The sequence below is a fragment of the Pelobates fuscus genome, chromosome 11 (assembly GCF_036172605.1).
Source record: "Pelobates fuscus isolate aPelFus1 chromosome 11, aPelFus1.pri, whole genome shotgun sequence".
Taxonomy (NCBI): Eukaryota; Metazoa; Chordata; class Amphibia; order Anura; family Pelobatidae; genus Pelobates; species Pelobates fuscus.
The window spans coordinates 92,297,859-92,317,136 of record NC_086327.1 but is presented as its reverse complement, the minus strand read 5'-3'; the positions used below and the strand labels follow the sequence as shown (position 1 = coordinate 92,317,136).

At 40.0% G+C, this 19,278-nt stretch overlaps 1 protein-coding gene across 1 annotated transcript in view; it reads left to right on the top strand.

The window, feature by feature from the left end:
- Positions 1 to 19,278, top strand: part of ESPN (espin) — a 223,353-nt gene that overhangs the window by 89,267 nt on the left and 114,808 nt on the right. Inside the window, exon 6 of the mRNA XM_063436450.1 lies at positions 3,600 to 3,819. Coding sequence (XP_063292520.1) covers positions 3,600 to 3,819 — 220 coding nt within the window. The remainder of the gene's footprint in view (positions 1 to 3,599; positions 3,820 to 19,278) is intronic.

The following is a 19,278-nucleotide window of genomic DNA, read 5'->3' as shown; positions in this document are numbered from 1 at the left end:
GAGCCATTTCGTTTGATTTGTGAATCAGAGTTCTGTATGTGGCTCCAATAAAAAAGATGATTGATGGGGGAAAAAAGATGATTGATGGTTATGGGACAGCCACTAAATGTTAATTTTATTCACAGATCAAGTGAGAAGTGAGCAATAGAGGGAACAAAAAAAATTAGCGATAAAGAACATTTTTATTATTATATATATATATATATATATATATATATATATATATATATATATATTTTATACTGCTTTAAATACTTCCTCCCCCCCCCCCCCCCCCTCTATTGGTTACTTATTTCTTGATCTGTAAACCAAATGCCATTAAAATGTTGGGAAACGTGTACTGCAAAGTATATACAAAATGTTTATATTTTGCAGTACATTGATTGGCCCATTTTACCACCCTTTTGGTTCTTCCAAATCACTTTCCAGAATATAAAGCATGGTCAATATTTGTCCAAATTGTAATGCCATGTGAATGAATTTCAGACCCCCTAGTAAACATTGTAAACTGAATTTCTCGAATTGTGTTTTTTCATTTTCTTGCAACTAATATATTAGATTTTGGTTAGCTTTATTCAAGTGATGCATAATCTGAGACAGATACATAGATAGACAGGTCACGGGGCCTAATATATCATGGAGAAGTCATAAGCCTTATATAATACACTGATGGCAATGTTATAGTGGAGCTGTTCTGGTCTGCAACTCCCATTATCTTGATCCAACCAAACGGCTGCTTGAGTACACAGCAGTGGAACTGCCGTGTCTCTATATAAACATAGTGACCAAAATACCATAGACACTAACAGCTCCTATTAAATACTCAAGAATAAAGAGAATATATATTGTATGCTGAATTATTTTAAAGTATTTAGTTTAATTTGAGTATCTGATCCATCTGTCAGCAGTAGCTTTCAAAATATCATTTCAAATTCTTCTATATACATTAATCGCTATTAAAAAAAAAAAAAAACAACAGAACCCACTTTGCTGGCGTATGTATCTGCCAACCAGATGGTAATGCAACGATGTTACCCTTAACAGCAAAAGTAATTATTACAGTGCTAACTCTCAGAAGACATGAGACAGTTTCTGTATCCCCATGGGATACAGGAGGCTTCGCTTCTGTTCTTATATTTTTCCTCTAAGAGAGAGTAGCAGATTTCTGTTAAAGTAGACGCACGGCAAACACTTGCAGGAGATTTCAGAATTAAAGAATCCTGTTTAGAACTTCAATATGGGGAACGTAAGTATATTGTAATTTTACTTCTGGTGAACTGTTATATTATCTGCTAGAAATGGCTCATCGTCTTTGCAGTTAGTGAACATATTACAAAGCTTAATTAGGGTGCACTGAATTACACTCTAACATTCAGAGCTTCTGACTGTACATATCTATCTATCTATCTATCTATCTATCTATCTATCTATCATCTATCTGTCTATCTATCTATCATCTATCTATCTGTCTATCTATCTGTCTATCTATCTATCTATCTATCATCTATCTATCTGTCTGTCTGTCTATCAAAATAATATATACAATTCTGAACTTTAAGGTTTGCATTTATTAGTTACAATAGTCTGAATTAGCTGCACCTTTTATTTAATATTTTTAATATAATATATTTAATATATTTAAATATACACAATAATTTTGAAAGTAATTTGACATGAATTAAACATCTTTATCATCTCATTGTTTTATTTTCTACTGAGCTACGTAACACACAATTAAGATTATTAAACATTGAAACCTCAGTGGATTTATTTGCTAAAAAGGGAAGCATGGTGCATTGACTATCAAACTGCAAAAAAATATTAATGACAGAAAATATGTCCAGTTTAGCTATGCAACATTTTGTATCTAGATGTGTGGCCTATATTTTGCAAGCTGGTTGCTGGCTCCCTGTAAATGTAACTGTTTATTGAATAGAACCTATTGGTCTTTTCTTGTTAACAAAATGTACTTTATAAAAAATATATATAAAAAAAAAAAGTACTTTCTGCTTGTAATGCATGTTAACTCTACGATAGTCATCATATATTTAATTATAAACTGATTACTCAAGGGAGAAAATCACTTTGCATGGGTACACCGGAAATTTATGTATACTCTTATAGACGTATATGTTTTTAAACCATATGAGCTTCAGATATATAAGTTGATTCCTGACTGCTTAACTTTAGAAATATCTGACTTTAAGATTTCTTTTTCTCTGTTTTTTTTTTGCCTACATTCTATACATTCAATGTTATCTATCCATCCCTGACTGCTGTAGGAACATACTAAAATATTAAACACAGGATAATGAAAATGGGGAAAGTGTAAACTCCATGGAAACTCATTTGTAAAGAAATAGCCACCCGCAAATGATTTAGGAGGCCTTCACGCTGCAGCTATTCATTCCTCGGGATATCTATTCCATGGGGATGGGTAAACTACTTATTAATCCTTTAATGGAACACTCCAGACAACTTAAACACTACAGCGCACGGTGGTGGTTATAGTGCCAGCAGTGCTCAAGCGCCACACATCATAATGAGTCATTTGCTTTTCCAGAAGTTGCTAAGAGCAGTGCTTCTTCGGGGGAAGATCCATTAATGTAAATTGCCTGCATGTAATAGTTTATTTATTTAGATTTTGCAGCTCCATATCATACTACTGCGATTGCACAAATGAGATATTCAATCTTGCAATAAGATTTTGTATTGCATCAACTGTTGTTGATCAATAAAGGTTATATAAAGTATTACGTAATAAAGTAAATGTGGTGTGCTTTTTATTTGCATTTTTAAATGTCTACATCTTAAATTGAACTTAAAGGTTTTTTTTTTTTTTTCTTAACTGTATCCCTGTAGAGTTGGATTAGGGTTTCCCAGAGCTTTAGACCAGATTGAGACCCCCTTCTAGAGCCCAGGGCTCTGTGAGTGCTGTGTATCTGGAAGAGGCTGGGAGCTGTGTGTTAGGGGGAAGTTATGGGTGCGTGTTTGTGGTTGCTGAATATTGTTTGTGGAGGGGTCTGAGTGGTGTGAATGTGTGTATATCCAGGGGAGCCTTGGTGTGGCTGAGTCTTGTGTGTTTGTGTGTGTGTCTCTATGTTTTGTCCTTCCTCCTGCTTACCTTCTTTAGTGGTCCAGTGAAGAATGAGCTAGATCACTGGTGGTCCTGCGAGGGAATTTAATTGTCTGCACCAATACCAGGTGCCATCAACTTTAACAGCACCGTTATGGTTCCTGGCACACAGTCAATGACTCAGCTGTGGCACTCTGAGGGTGCTCTTAAAGTTGTCTGTACATGATACTGGTACAGACCACAGTGATCCCTCAATCTTACAGACAACTAGAGGAGGGCCCCTTCACAGCTAAAGCTAGAGCTCTCGGATCAGACAGGGGCCCACCAGGCCCTTTTCTGAGCCCAGGACCCAATGGATTACCTAATGGATTACCAGGCTCTGTATTCCTGTTGCTTTTATTGTCATTATTTCATAAATAAAAAGTGTATAAAAAAATGTTCTTCTAGATGAAAACATATAGATACATTTAAATTGAGTGGGGACTGTGTCTTCTTTTAAAAACTAATTATCTATATTTTCCAGAGTGTGGAACATAGGGTCCTGTCACGTGATCCTTCTCAAGATTTGGAATTAAAACAGCCAGATTCTGGGATGTCTTCTCCAAACACCACCATGTCAGCACAACCAGCCCATTTCGACATTGGATCTCCTTCTAGTACTTTGTCAAACTATGACTCGTGCAATTCAAGCCAATCTAGTGTTGGAGACAAGAAGCTGAACCAACATGCGGGCCACGGATCAAGTAAGCATTGCACTTAACTTTCCTATGTTTATTTTTGTTGTTTTCTTATTAAATTTATGACATGCTTTCTAACATTTTCGAAGACCAAAGGGGAACATTTTAAACTTTAGTGAGTGATTTTGTGCATTGTCTAAGTCACAAGGGAAATATTTAAGTGACTATGTGATTTACTGATATCTGCACTTGTCTATGTAAAGGTTTTTAACCCAGGAGTTAATTATTTACTTGCACCAAATATATATATATATATATATATAATCATATCTACTTTAGTTTACTATATGTTTTATGGCTATAAAGCTCTGCTATATATTCATACAAATCATAAATTCTGAAGATCTAGAAAAGAAGAACTTTCACCAACGAGGGGCTTATGTTTTTTATTTTATTTTTTGCTTTACTCCAACCACCATGACCATGTTTGCTTTTAGAAGTGGTCTTTTTTTTTTTTTTTACATTCTTTATTTTTGCCTCACAAAAGAAAAATGCAAGCATGCATGAGGTGCCCCAAAGGCAGTCCTCAGGCGAACGTTTTGTTTGACATTTGAGGCAGATGATTGACATGCACAAATTTTTATAGGGTATACAGGTGTTGGTAGTTGTGTCTTTAAGGCTTAGTTAGGAGTAAAATGTGTGTATGTTATGATCCAGCTAGGTACTTGCATAGTGTGTGCAGCTTAGTTGACCTTGTGATAGCGACTATGATGTGACATAGTAGAGTGCAAAAGTTAGTTGCATAGCTTGTCTGGTTGATGTTGTAGAGCTACCTGGCTTAAGGTACGCGTTGGGGTGGTTTGCTGTGCGTTCTGGGAGTCTTGCTGCGCCTATTGTAAATGAGGTGTATCAGCATATATGCAAAACAAGTGTAGCTGACGTCATGTTGATATTGCTGACAGAGATTAAAAACATGCTTTTCAACTTATCCAGGTGTTAAGTGCCCAAGACCACTAGTACTTAGTGTTGTGTAAAGGAATAAGGCATGCATAAGTATTGCTAGCATGAGAACTGAAAAAACAAACGTTGTAACAGAAAAAAAAAATAACTGCGCTCAAGTAACGTCACTGCTGCCGCTATAGTTAGCTTGGGGCTCTTTATAATGAGAATTAAGCAAAGGCCAGGGCATAGTATAGGTTGCACAAAGAAAGATTATACGGTAACATGAAACTTGCACAACGTAATACCCCGTATGCATCCAGGCGGTTTTATATGATGCGACCTACCCCCGTGCGAGTCCCACAGCCAGACCAAGTCCCAGTTATTGTGTTAATAACGCAAACTGTCACAGGAGGTCTCGCGGTGTCTTCTGCCCTCTTTTCGGTCAGCTTGGGAAGGTCCGTCGCTGGATATTGTGAATGCGGTTGAGTAGAATTCTCATACATTCTGGGCTGTAAGTCCTTGTGTCTCCGGCTGATAGGGATTATAGTTCCTGCGTTATGGGCAGAATCGATGGTCATGGGGCTTTGAGTATGCAAGTCTGGGTTGTGTCCCCTGATGCCCGTTGTCTGTGTCCCCTGGTGGCTTTGCTTGTGCAGAGTCCGTCGGTGGCCTCCGGGGAGTGAACTCTGGGGCATTTGCGTTGTTTCCTCTGAGTGAGGGCTCAAGGCCTGTTGGTTGTGTCGGTGGGCCCAGTGGATCCGTGGGCAGGTTAAGTATACCTAGTGTCTCCTTGGCCTCCTGCATATCGCGGACCACATGTTTGGTGCCTCCTTTGTCGATGAGAAGTGTGCGGCCAGGTCCCCAGTGGTATCGGATTTGATGGAGCCTCAGTACGGCCGTGAATGTGTTCATGGATCTTCTCCATGCTAGTGTCGCGCCCGAGTGGTCGGTGTAGAAAGAGAGGGTCATCCCTTCAAAGGGGTAAGTTGACAGACCTCTCATGGCCTCCTGGACCGCCTTTTTGTCCCTGGCTGATTGGAACTGAGTTATTAAGTCCCCTGTGGCGGCAGGTGGGGCCTTTGCTGTCCGTGGTATGCGGAACAGACCCTCCAGGCTGATTGCTTTTGCTGCCTTTGGGGTTAACAGCTCGGTGAGGAGTCGTTGGACAAAATGCGGCAGTTCGGCCTCTGGTACGGAGTCCGAGACTCCTCTGAGCTTTAGATTGTTGCGGCGGTGCTTGTCTTCCTGGGAAGCAAGTTGTTGTTCGTGCTGCCAGGATTTCTGCTGTAGGTCTCGGACCGCCACTTGGATGTCTGCGATTTGGGTAGTGTGGCTAGTGGTGGAGACTTCCACTGCTCCCAGCCTGACTGAGGCCCTTGATGTCTTCTCTGATTAGGGCTACGTCGGCCGCATAGAAGTGGTCTTTTGAGAAGCAATCTGTATATGCAGTGTTTCTGCTTGAAACAATACCTGTAGAGAGCAATCTGAACTTTTGTGCTGGGATCTAGTAGCACCCTGGCACACGTGATGTAGGCAGCCTGAAAGGCCTCATGATTACGCATTGCAAAAATTACATCTTCAGCATACACTGTGCACTGGCAAGAGACTTAATCAGTTTCTACTCTTGCATGCAATGTTGTGAGTGTGCCTGTGTTACGAGGACTAGTCAAATACAAAATAGCGTGAAGATAAAACTAGCCATGGTCTAGTAAAAGGTATATCAGTAGATCAGATGAATCAGCCAGGAATGGGTTACAGGGAAAATCAGGGTCAAGAACTCAAGGTCAAAACAAGTAATAACACATTGAAACAAGGAATGCACTAAAGGGTACTGAGAACAGAAACCATGAAAGGGCACAGTAAGTGGGGTCAGAAGAATTTAAATGCTATTATGTTTGATTTTATTGGTGCACGTCATGCCTGTGACCCCAGAACATGCATGAACGGGGATGCCAGGCCAATGTAGACCAAGTAAAATCTTTAAAGGACCACTATAGTGCCAGGAAAACATACTCGTTTTCCTGGCACTATCGTGCCCTGAGGGTGCCCCCACCCTAAGGGACCCCCTCCCGCCGGGCTCTGGAGAGAGGAAGGGGTTAAAATCATACCTTTCTCCAGCGCCGGGCGGGGAGCTTTCCTCCTCCTCTCTTCCTTGCCAGGGTCGTCATCGGCTGAATGTGCATGCGCGGCAGGAGCCGCGCACGCATTCAGCCAGTTCACAGTGAGAAGCACGCAAGCGCCTCTAGCGGCTGTCAATGAGACAGCCACTAGAGGCTCTAGAGGCTGGATTAACCCTCTCTGAAACTGCTATGTTTATAAAAAAAAGGGTTAACCCTAGCTGGACCAGGCACCCAGACCACTTCATTAAGCTGAAGTGGTCTGGGTGCCTATAGTGGTCCTTTAAGAACGCACTCCGAATGTGAGCAGTGTTCACATTGCTGGTATTCTGGTCACATGAATGGTTGTTTTATTCTATGCACATGACCCATTTAGATGATCCTGACTGCCGCAAGGAGTATTGTTACAACCTGCAAAAAGAAGTTTGTAAGTCACCTCCCTCCCTACTGCAATCCTCCCCACCTCCTTAAATTGTCCATCATTTGTCTATTTTTTTTTAATCCCTATACCTTGTCCGCCTCCCCTTGTCCACCCCACACTTCCTTCATCCATCCCCTCCTTAGCTTACACTGTACGCATGTACTCTGAGCCTGAGAGTCAAATTAAATGGTTCTCTATGAGAAGTGACGCAGAGTGATGATGAACTTCAAAATCCAAACAGACTCTGCACTCATAGGTATATTGCAAGTACATTTTTATTGATTATTTGATTATTTTTATTTTTTCATTTTGGATAATTTTTGCAAAGATTTGATAACATTTTTGCAAAACATGCTGTATTATCAATGTTAAACAGACACTATAGTCACTACAACAAATTTAGCTTAATGGAGCCATTTTGGTGTATAGATCATGCCCCTGCACTGTTACTGCTCAATTAGCTGCCATTTAGGAGTTGAATCACTTTAGTTATGTAGCCCTTGGCACACCTCCCTGCAGGGAGGTGTGCCAAGGGCTACTTTAGTTATGTGGCCCTTGGCACACCTCCCTGCTTACACAGCCTTCCTAAACACCTCCCTGCTTACACAGCCTTCCTAAACACTTCCTGTAAAGAGTCATCTGATGTCTATACTTCCTTTATTGCAAATTGTGTTTCATTTAGAATGTATTTTCTCCTGCTCTGTTAATAGCTTGCTAGACCCTGCAGGAGCCTACTGTGTGTGGTTACAGTTCAATTTACAGAGCAGGAGATGAGAACTTTTAAAGTAAGTCACATCTGATTGAAAATAAACCCATTTTGTTTTCATGCAGACTGTGTTTGTGACAGGCAGGGGTTGTGTAACTAGGACTGCATCGACAGAAACAAACGTGATTTAACTCCTAAATGGCAGAGAATTGACCAGTGAAACTTCAGACACATGCTCTATACACCAAAACTGCTTCACTAAGCTAAAGTTGTTTTGGTGACTATAGTGTCCCTTTAATAAAGCTGTTATAGTGTGTACAATCAACAATGAGACACAATCTTGTTCAAGAATAATCTAATATGACCTTAAAACTATACAGCTGTATTTTTCGGGTAGTTTATAGAGTTTTTATTTTTTATTTTCTATTAGTGGAGGTATGTTTTTGGGTCATATTCCAATGAACGAAAAAGTAAACTATAAATATACAATCAAGAATGCAACAAGTATGAATTCATTTTCATTATTTGCATTTTGCTTTTCTTTATCTTTTTAGATGATGTGCACTATAGTTATACTTATTTGTATTTGGGTGGTAGTGATGTTTTTTCTTTTAGGTGGTGTGTCTTGGAAAACCCTTGCTAATCTGGACTTTAATTGTTACACATAGGACCAGAGGATTGGGCACCCACTAGCCCTGTTAACCTCTTAGAACCTGGGGTATGGGCATCCCATGGCCTTTAAAAAGCTTTAACCCCTTAAGGACCAAACTTCTGTAATAAAAGGGAATCACGACATGTCACACATGTCATGTGTCCTTAAGGGGTTAAAGGACTGAGCAATGGACAAGTTCTGACCAATAATCCACCATACAGATTTTGCTACATAGTGCCAATTAGTAGTGTGAGGGAAATGGTAATTTTTTTCTATTTAGATCATTTTACTTTTATTTTTAAGTGTCGCTGCTTGCATCTATAATTTAAAGAATTATGCCTGTTATTTATTTTTTTGGACTGAGATGAGTTTGCGAGCTGTAATAGTAAATATCATGGATTATTTTTTACTGATTTCGGAATGTAACTCACTTGAGCCGATTAGTCATCAAATAAATTGTGCTGAATGATATGTTGGGTGATATGCAACCTAACAACACAAGTGAACATGACTTAATCACATCAGATTTAATATATGTTCTATGCATTTGTTTGGAGGTTATATTCCACCGGGAATTTTTGTTTTATAAATAATATATATCGCTGCAATACAATTAGCCTGGATTAAGAAAGGGTTACTGGAAGAAATTTTGAAATATATGAAAATTAAAATATAGCTCAGTGCAGGCTTAAAAATAGACAACTAAGTGTGCTGATTCACTGTACGTTGAGTTTGTGAATGAAATATATTTTAGTTTAGTTTTTCTGGTCTGATGTTTAACTCACAACCGTTCTTTGTTTACTGAATAGGTGTCTAAATTGTAATAACATTTTATAGAAAAATTATGAAAATAAACATAACAGACATTAAAATGTGCATTCATAGAAAATATTGTGATACTAAAGTAGCAGACTCTTTAAATGAGATATACCATCAGAAATTATGGCAGAAGGTACAGGGCAGGGATACGCAACCTTCAGCATTTCAGATGTTTTGGACTATATCCCCTATAATGCTCTGACACCCATAGCACTGGCAAAGCATCATGGGAGGTGTAGTTCAAATCATCTGGAGTGGTATAGGGGGTAAATATGTACAAATAATAATTACTCATAAACTTAAATTTGCACTATACAAGTTAATAGAACTGTAATACTTTAACCCCTTAAGGACCAAACTTCTGGAATAAAATGGAATCATGACATGTCACACATGTCATGTGTCCTTAAGGGGTTAAAATAAGAAGTCAGCCTTGAAACTTTAATATAACCAGAATACTTTTACTGCACTTCAAAGCAGCAGCGGCAGGATACAGGAAAGGCTTTCTAGTGCGTTTGGAAAAACAAAAAGCATATTAATGCCACATTTTAGAAACACTAACTTCCCTTGTTTTCCTACATACAATACTGCATTTGTAGTCTGCTAAATTTATACAGACCAAATAGACTTATTTCCTGGAGACACAAATAAAATGTTTATTAAAATTCAATGTAAAAATCGACTTGGCTGCTTATTATTAACCCCTTAAGGACCAAACTTCTGGAATAAAAGGGAATCATGACGTGTCAGACATGTCATGTGTCCTTAAGGGGTTAAAGCCTTAAAGGGAACCTGACGTGACGGGGTTACAATAAGTCATAACATCTTCTAAAGCAATGGGTGTATCATTTAATATAAATATAAATTGTATATTTCATTTATTTAGGTGATATTAATTCAGCAATTACAATCTCTCCACTGCTAATGCCATTGCCATCTTGCTGGGTTTATGTATTTTACACACATCACTTTTCCTCTAGGAAAGCATAAGATGTGCTTGCCAAAATAATAATCACAGCAACTACAGTGTTACACTGTAGTTGTTGTAGGAAGGTCCTCTGCTCTAACCTGTTAGTCAATGCTTTAAATTATAAATGAGTTGCATGTTCCTTGACAGATATATTTAAAATTGAGACAATGAAGAGCTCACAAAACCATTAACTATTTAAGAATTGCTGTAATTATTATAGGCAATAATTTATTTCAGGTTATTTATTATTTCAAACATTTTAAACGGTCAAAGGGTGACTCTTTTTTGAGCTTGTGTGTGGAGGTGGGGCTAAGTGGATTTTTTTTATTTACCAGTCACTATTTTTGTAAATGACTATGTAAATATCAATCTGTACAAGATATATTATCTACACACATTCATTTCTAAACACACATTTGTGGGACTTTTATTACTACAGGACACTGTCCTTGTCACGGACAGACAGGATCCAGCAAGCAAAGATAAGGGAAGCAAATACTCAAAGAACAGAAAGTGTATTACTGAACCTTAGAATGACCAGATTAAACGCAAAAAGAATAGTACAAGACAAGTCACGGTCAGGGATACAGTAGTCAGAATAAATGTTAGGAAAAGCCAAAGGTCAATGGAGAATAGTCAAAGATAAGCCAAGGTCAAAATGACAGAAACACAAGAATATATACGCACTCTTAGATTAACAAAACATATGGAAACCACGACAGGGCATCAAACAAATGGACAAGTGAGTTTAAACAGCTCAAGAAGGGCTCCCATTGGTAATTGGGACCTGGTGACGGCAAAATGTGCATGCACGTCCGTGTCACCAGCGTCAAAATTAGAGGCTGTGCCTTTAAATTGCGCCCTTTGGATGCAGCCAGCTTCGTAAAAACCCCAGCGCGGCTTCCAGCCGTGTAGCGTGGAGAGCGGAGGGAGACCTGGCAAGAGGTAAGTGAGCTTTAATGTGTTTGTGCTGTTCGGGTGCGGACATGCGGTCACACCGGCTGGGCACAGGCACGCGTTCTCCCCAGTTTGGCCGTGTGACAGTTATTCACACACCTTATAACAGTTAGATATTTTTAGTATGAACACCAAGGCACAAAAAATAAATTTCCTTCCAGAGAGGGAGAGGTGGGGAGAATGCTTACTTATAATGATTGAGTTGGTACAATAATATGTTGTTAGTCAATTAGGGGGTGAACTTACAAGAAATTATACTAAAGAGCAATGATTCTTTTTTTATATATATATATCCTGGTCTTCCCAAAATTACTGACACTGCAGAACATTACCTGCTACCATTTTAATGATGGAAACTGAAAAAGCAGCTTCCCTGAACTTTAACACCGAATATCTTCAGACATCATTGAGATATACCCTCTTTCAGAATGGCAATGTTTTCATTGCAGGGTTTAAGTGTGTCTGACAGACACTAGAGGTGCTTTCAATGGGAACAGCTGAGTAGACCACTGCTATTTCTATCAGATGGTCTCAAAAAGACCATCTGATTTTCGCAGTGTGGTGTTTTGGAAAAGCAGTGGATGATCTCAGCCAAGGATGCAGACCAGAAGGACCACGTCCAGAGGGAGCCTGTCACCTAAACAGCCACCAGGGTACTATGAGTTAGAAATTCACATTTGCATTCCTTTAGCATTAAACCATGCAGAACCTTAACACTAATAATCAAACTCTACACTGCATTAACACTTATACTAACACCAACTGCAACATAAATCTTCCATGTATTATAAATGATACATATTTGTAAAAGGGGGAATTATTACTTCAGACTTTGCACTGAAGTTTCAGATCTAGGTTGTGATAATACTTTGACTCACAAAACATGATATGATATTCAACAGTAGCAGAGTCAGAGTGTAAACCAGGCATTGTGGAAAGCATTACCTTGAAGTGTATTCACTCTTATTCTTCCTCGAAGGTCAAAGTCTTGATATTATATGACTTTTGTAGTTTAATGGCTCCCAAGAGTGTGTCAGGCATTTTTGTTGCTGTCATAAGTCTTAACACCTCTCATGGTTTCAGTTATAATAAATAAGTTCAGGTTGTGCAATATACTGAATACATGAACCAAATGAATTAGTGACTCGATTATTTTATTATATATTCCCTTGATAAAGCTGGGAGGATAACGCTGAAGGCTTGGTTTCTGGTGCTGAATATCCACTCATCCAGAACTTGATTTAAAACACAGATCCAGTTCAGTGAGGGCTATGTACAAAATGTATCATGTGCCTCCCAAACATCTCGATTTCGGCAGGGCACTCCCGATTTTGAAGGGACAGTCTAAATTTTAACGGACTGTCCGGTTTTCGAGTTCACTTGTGTTTCGCTTTTGGGGACATCAGGAACATGTCCTAAACAAGCATAGCACAATGAACATGTTCAAGGCACTAGTGTACCCTGCAGAGGTCTGCCCTCAGTGGACTAGCCTTAAAACACAGGCAGGCAGTCTGTCATATATTAGTTAATTTGCCCCATTTAGCCCCCTCCCCTCATGGTTTCATGTTCTGAAAGTAGTTCAAATCTGGAGGCATTAGTGAAAAGTATCTGCTTGATCCAACGGTTTCCATGGTGATTATAGACCATTTTTCAAAACAAAACACTCTTTATACATAACCCTCTGTGGTGTTGATTTATCAAAGTGTTCTAAAAAGTGGCCTAAATTACCAAAAGTGAGTCAATCACCATGGAAACCACTGTCAGTGGGGCCAACAGGCACATTCAATTGCCAATTCTTCTCATTGTATATCTTTACATCACTTTTCAGAATAGAACACATTGATAAATCTCCCCCTATGTGTCTGCAACACATGCAAGCTTTTATGACATTGACGTACAGGTGTAAAAAAAAACTGCTGTGAAATGTTGTGTATTCAGAGTATTATAAAGTATCTAATCTTTGTCTTAGATCTGAGCCTTGAAGATACCTTAATAGAGGTAGCATTATATCTTCAACTATGGATTCCTCTTTGACGTCTTTGTTGATGTCAGGAGATAGCAAAGACAACAAAGTGCTAATATCTGCTTTATAAAACTGCGTATATTTTAATCTCTTCTCAGTCAATAATTATTTTATATATTAGTTTAATCCCAAGAGCATAGGTCCCCAGTGTGTCTCTCGTTTTACTGAAAGTCATGTGTGTGGAGCACAACAACAGTAAAACTCTCAAAATGCAAAACACTACCGTCAACTATGCTGTAAGCACAATTCACAGAGCTCCACATGCGTAAAATCACAGTAATATGTGATATTAAAGAACCACACAGAAGTAAACTCATTTTAATATGTAGTTTGCTGTAAATGGATCACAGAGCTCCACAAAAAAAAATAAACTTACTTTGATGAGCAATGAATAGAATTGCACTACAGTGCTCCACAGCAATAAAATTAACAGACATGCAGGCAACATGCAGATGTATAGCAATTTATCAGCGAGGTCCAAAGTAATAAAACCTTAGTTCATTTATTAGCAGATAACTTTATAGTAATACATCTCTTAGTAAAGTGATATGTGTATTATTGTATTACAGAGCTCCACAGCCATATACCATATATTAATATGTGGTTTATATAACAGCATTACAAAGCTCCACATATATAAGGTCGCATATAAGTTGCACTAATAGTCTTGTTCCAAATTGCATGCTTATGTACATGAAAGGGTCACTCCAGTTCCTGAAACAACTTTAGTTTGCTTGAAGAGCGTGTCCTCTTTTTTTTTTTTTCATTTTGCAAAATGTGCAGATTTCAATAAAAATGACACTTTAGAAATGAACCTGGTTACACCACTTTGGATTTTTAAGCAGACAACAGGTAATGTTACTTCCTGGTTTCGTTAGCTCAATGCAGCTGACCTCAAGAGGCAGCAAGTGCCCAGAGCACCTGACTTACAAAAAATTGAGCTGTATTAGAAAGTCTGTGATTGGACAGCAACAGAAAGTCTGGGCGGGGTTAGAAGGGGAGAGCTTGCAAAGGCAACAGACAAGATAAACTGCAGGTTTTGCAGGCTGATTTTAGATATATCCCCAATGGAAAAAATACATAATTAAATACATGCAAGTTTTCATTTGGGGTATATCTACTAAACAGTATTAAAGAAAAATATATATTATTTGGCCAGAAGAGTGCCCCTTTCACCCCTTAAGGACACATAACATGTTACATGTCATGATTCCCTTTTATTCCAGAAGTTTGGTCCTTAAGGGGTTAAGAACTTTACTAGTTCAGGAAATCTCCCTAAATTCTTATTTCCCACCTAGTAGCACTATTCTAGCAACCTAAGCTTAAAGGACCACTCTAGTGCCAGGAAAGCATACTCGTTTTCCTGGCACTAGAGTGCCCTGAGGGTGCCCCCACCCTCAGGGACCCCCTCCCGCCCGGCTCTGGAAAGGGGAAAGGGGTAAAAACTTACCTTTTTCCAGCGCTGGGCGGAGAGATCTCCTCCTGCTCTCCTCCTCCGATCCTCCTCTTCTCCTCCCCGTCGGCTGAATGCGCACGCGCGGCAAGAGCTGCGCGCGCATTCAGCCGGTCACATAGGAAAGCATTCATAATGCTTTCCTATGGACGCTGGCGTGCTCTCACTGTGAAAATCACAGTGAGAAGCACGCAAGCGCCTCTAGTGGCTGTCAATGAGACAGCCACTAGAGGACATAGGGGGAAGGCTTAACCCATTCATAAACATAGCAGTTTCTCTAAAACTGCTATGTTTCTGAAAAAATGGGTAAACCCTAGAAGGACCTGGCACCCAGACCACTTCATTAAGCTGAAGTGGTCTGGGTGCCTAGAGTGGTCCTTTAACTAGTTTTAAAAATGATGAAAGTCTTTCTCAGAACAATAATAATCCCAGTGTTGCAGCCACCAACCATTTACCATGGATATTTGGCATACTCATTATTGAGATTTAGATTCTGGGTGTATATGAGGGCTATGTAACGCTGGGGACGCCTGCAAAGCTGCGTTCTATCCAGTCTACAGGGGCGTTCTGCCAATCAGATAGCTGCTAAACTGGGGTCTGCTCAACCCACAGTTGTGCCCCTTTTCTAATATTCTCAAGGACTCACCAAGATGTTGTACATGCATATGTTATTTGAAGACCTCAGTGAAGAAAAAAAAGTCGAAGAGTAAAAATTAAGTAAAAGAGAGGGAAGATAAAAAATCATGAGCAAGACAGCTAAAGGCTGGAAGACAGTGAGTCAGAAGTGTTTGAGTCAGGGGTTTTGAGGTGTTGATATCTTTGCATATAGTGAACACATACATAAGGAGTTATACCTCTTGAATATTGAAGTCTTGAGCATTATTATAAGTCTTCAGTAATAACAAGTGGTCAAAGTACCAAATGTAATCACCATGGAAACCAGCAGAATCAGTACACACATTCCATTGGTCATTCCTCTTCTTTTGCATTTTGCACCCCCATAGTGTCACTCGATGAAGATGAACCAATTATAAGGATTCAGGTTTAATAAAGCCCTATAATATTTGCAATTATGATTTTCGATGCACATTATATGCATTAATAAAGAGCATTACATTGAGGTATTGAACTGCAGTTCCAGGTATATTCAGCTAGCCCCTGGTCCCCATCCATGAGTGGCAGATGGGGATCCTAATTAAATAAAAAAAGGGGGGGACATAATGTTCCCCCAGGTCCCCACCCATAAGCGGCGGGTGGGGACCACAAATAATAGAGTGACTAGGGGTCCCCCAGTCATTTTACACAGTGTTGGAAAATTACAAAGAACAGAGACAATAGGTCCCCCCCTTTTTGGTTCATTTTGACCCCCACCCACCGCTCATGGGTGGGGGAACGAAAGGGAGGCCCCCACCTGCCGCTCATGGGTGGGGGCTGGGGGGAGACAATAGGTCCCTCCCTTTTGTTACTTTTGGCCCCCACCCTTCTCTCATGGCTGAGGGCCGGGGTAAGACATTAGGTCCCCCCTATTGATACTTAGGGCCCCCACCCACCGCTCATGGGTGGGGGCTGAAGGGGGGGAAGACAATAGGTCCCAACCTATGAGGAAAAGCCCTACAAGGCTGTGTTACTGATATAAGTAGCTACTTTTTCATATTGCAACATTGTTGTTGATTTTGCTATAACTATTGGTTACACGTACTCTTACTGTAGCTCTCTTTCACTTCTATATAAGATACTGATTTATATCCAGTTTTAAATGATAGCAAGCAGCCACTGGCTGCTCGCTGTTTAGGCAACATGCCCTCTACTCATTCGTACGAAACAATAATTTCACTGGTGTACATGTCTACTACAAGGCAACCATGCCAACTAGAATCTATGAATGCCCCCTCTTAAACAATGGACATTCCTGGAGGGCACCATGTACCGGGCCTCATTACACATTATACTCTGGCATCATTTTGCCCGCACACTCTTTTTCCCTCGCGTATCTCAACAACCCACTATAGCCACAACACTAAGCATATAGTCCCACCTGAGGGAACTTCAAGGAATCTCCCCACACCCATCACCTTTTTACCCATTACAAAACAATCCCTTCTTTCCTCCAGGGCTTCACAATAACTCCTTCAGCTCTTTCCACTCCATCCAAGACACGAGATACATCAAGCTCAGCTCTGACCTAGACACTAATGCACTAGCTCAACTCTCCAAGTTAACCCACTCTGAACGACCCTACAACATTTTTGATATGCTCAACTATTGCACTTTTTAAAAGCTAAAACACACCTATTACACGGCCCTCACCCACTTACAACATTTGAAACTCACTGCGACACACACAAACTAACGACCAAACACTTGTCCAACTTTTATAACCTCTTACAAAATGACCCCAAAGATAATCAACCTGCATTCACATCCTCTTGTGCTCAAGAGTTAAACATTACACTGACACCTAGAGAGTGGCAGAGGATCTTCCCATATGCATACACATTCTCTATTAGCAGTAACATACAAGAAAGCAATTATAAGAGAATATCTAGGTGGCACTACTCCCCAGCCAAACTGCACAACCTATTCCCTTTCTCTCCAGACATGTGTTGGAGATGTACCCAGAGGTACCCCAACAGGGGCCACCTTGGCCCACATGTGGTGTTCTCACCCAGTTATCCAAAAGTATTGGAAAAGAGTAGTGACAATGGTTAATACTATAATGGGTCTCCACATATCCCACACTCCAAAGACATTGTTGTTTCTGTTACACCCTCACACGCTCTCCAAACCCCAACACATTTTCACTAGTCCCTTGATAACCGCTGCAAACTTGCTACTACCAGATAAATGGAAAAGCTTTGCAGCACCCTCCATCAGGGAATGGATACGATGGGTAGACTCGATCAGAATGATGGAAGAAATACATGACTCACTATCCAACAAATACCCCTTCTACATGACAAACTGGGAAGTCTGGCTACACTTCCCAATTTGGGCAAACTAGGCAGAGCTATCGCTGTCTACAATTGTAGATTATGCTAGCTTTAGTGTACCTGTAATCTTAATTTTATTAATGACAGGAGGCGAGTATTTGCTTTAGTCTCTCTTTACTAGAACTCCACAGCAGCACAGAAAAACAACCAATCAGAAAAAAGTTAGGTACTATAAAACTCCCCTCCCCATGCATCATTTCCTCTTTCAAGTTGCGACAAGACAGAACAAAAGGCAGAAAAACATAATGGGGAAGAAACGAAGTCCTAGATACAATGAATGCAACAATGTCCACCCTCCGAGAAGAAACTGTCACACCAGATAGCGTTGATGGACTGTAAACTGAAATTAGAGAAAACTGAATTGAACAGGCTGATTAGCCAATGAAATGTACTCTGAACAAACATGTAGGTACCCAAATTTACCTTAATATGCAGATATCCCAGCCCTACTTATGAAAAACAGATATAAGAAACAAGTGACAGGTAGCAAAGACAACAAGAAGAGTTGCCTACGTACCTGATCAACCCAACCTATTAAGATTAAACAAGGGAGGGATAAGAATGGGTGGGATATACTCACCTCCTTTCATTAATAAAATTAAGATTATAGGTACACTAAAGCTAGCATAATCTACAATTTTATAACATGACAGGAGGCTTCGTATTTGCTGTTTTAACGCTCAGTTCACCAATCCAACGCTCTTTGTTTCGCTGCTACCTATTCCAGGAGATATCAGAATAATCCTAATTGGACTTTCCAACTGCGATAAATGACAGTAGACGGATCAATGAAGATGCCAGCTGACAAAACATCCCAAATATGGAAAAAAACACCATCCGCTGATAGATCCATTGTACGTGGTGTTGCGGCCTGTTTCCTAGCAGTCGGTCCACGAACTGGCAAGCTGACCTATCAGCCATTTTCCTGTAGTTGTAAAATGTCGAAGGTCGAAATGTTAGGGCCGCGAGAAGAAACTGCCAACATGTCTCAACTCTTGATGTGTAAGGTGGCTCCTCCGATCGTGCCAGGTTCATCTGGCGATGTGGCCTTGCAGGTAGATCTCCAATCTCAAGGAATGCACCTAAGTCCACCACCAATACCGTAATAGAACCGAGTAGGATCTTTCGTTCCCTCCTGGCCTACCCAGTGAGATGTCTCATCCGAGAATAAATTTATTATGCAGGCAAGAGTGTGGTCAAACTAGCCGTATCCTAAGTGATTCCAATATTCCAAATGGACTGTGTAATCCTCGGCTGCGGTAGAGAAAAGACTCCAAAAGGACATCCATTCAGGGTCCCGAACTGAACTTGTGTGGTGGAATGGTGGTCGACTATTCTGGGAATAGTGAATCCCAGAAATATTCAAAGGGATGGGAAGCGTAAACCGGAGTGGAGATTTCCATCCAGATATGTCATCGTCTAAGAGTGAAAGATGTACGGTTCCAATGGTGATTGGGACCTGTATAACATCAAAG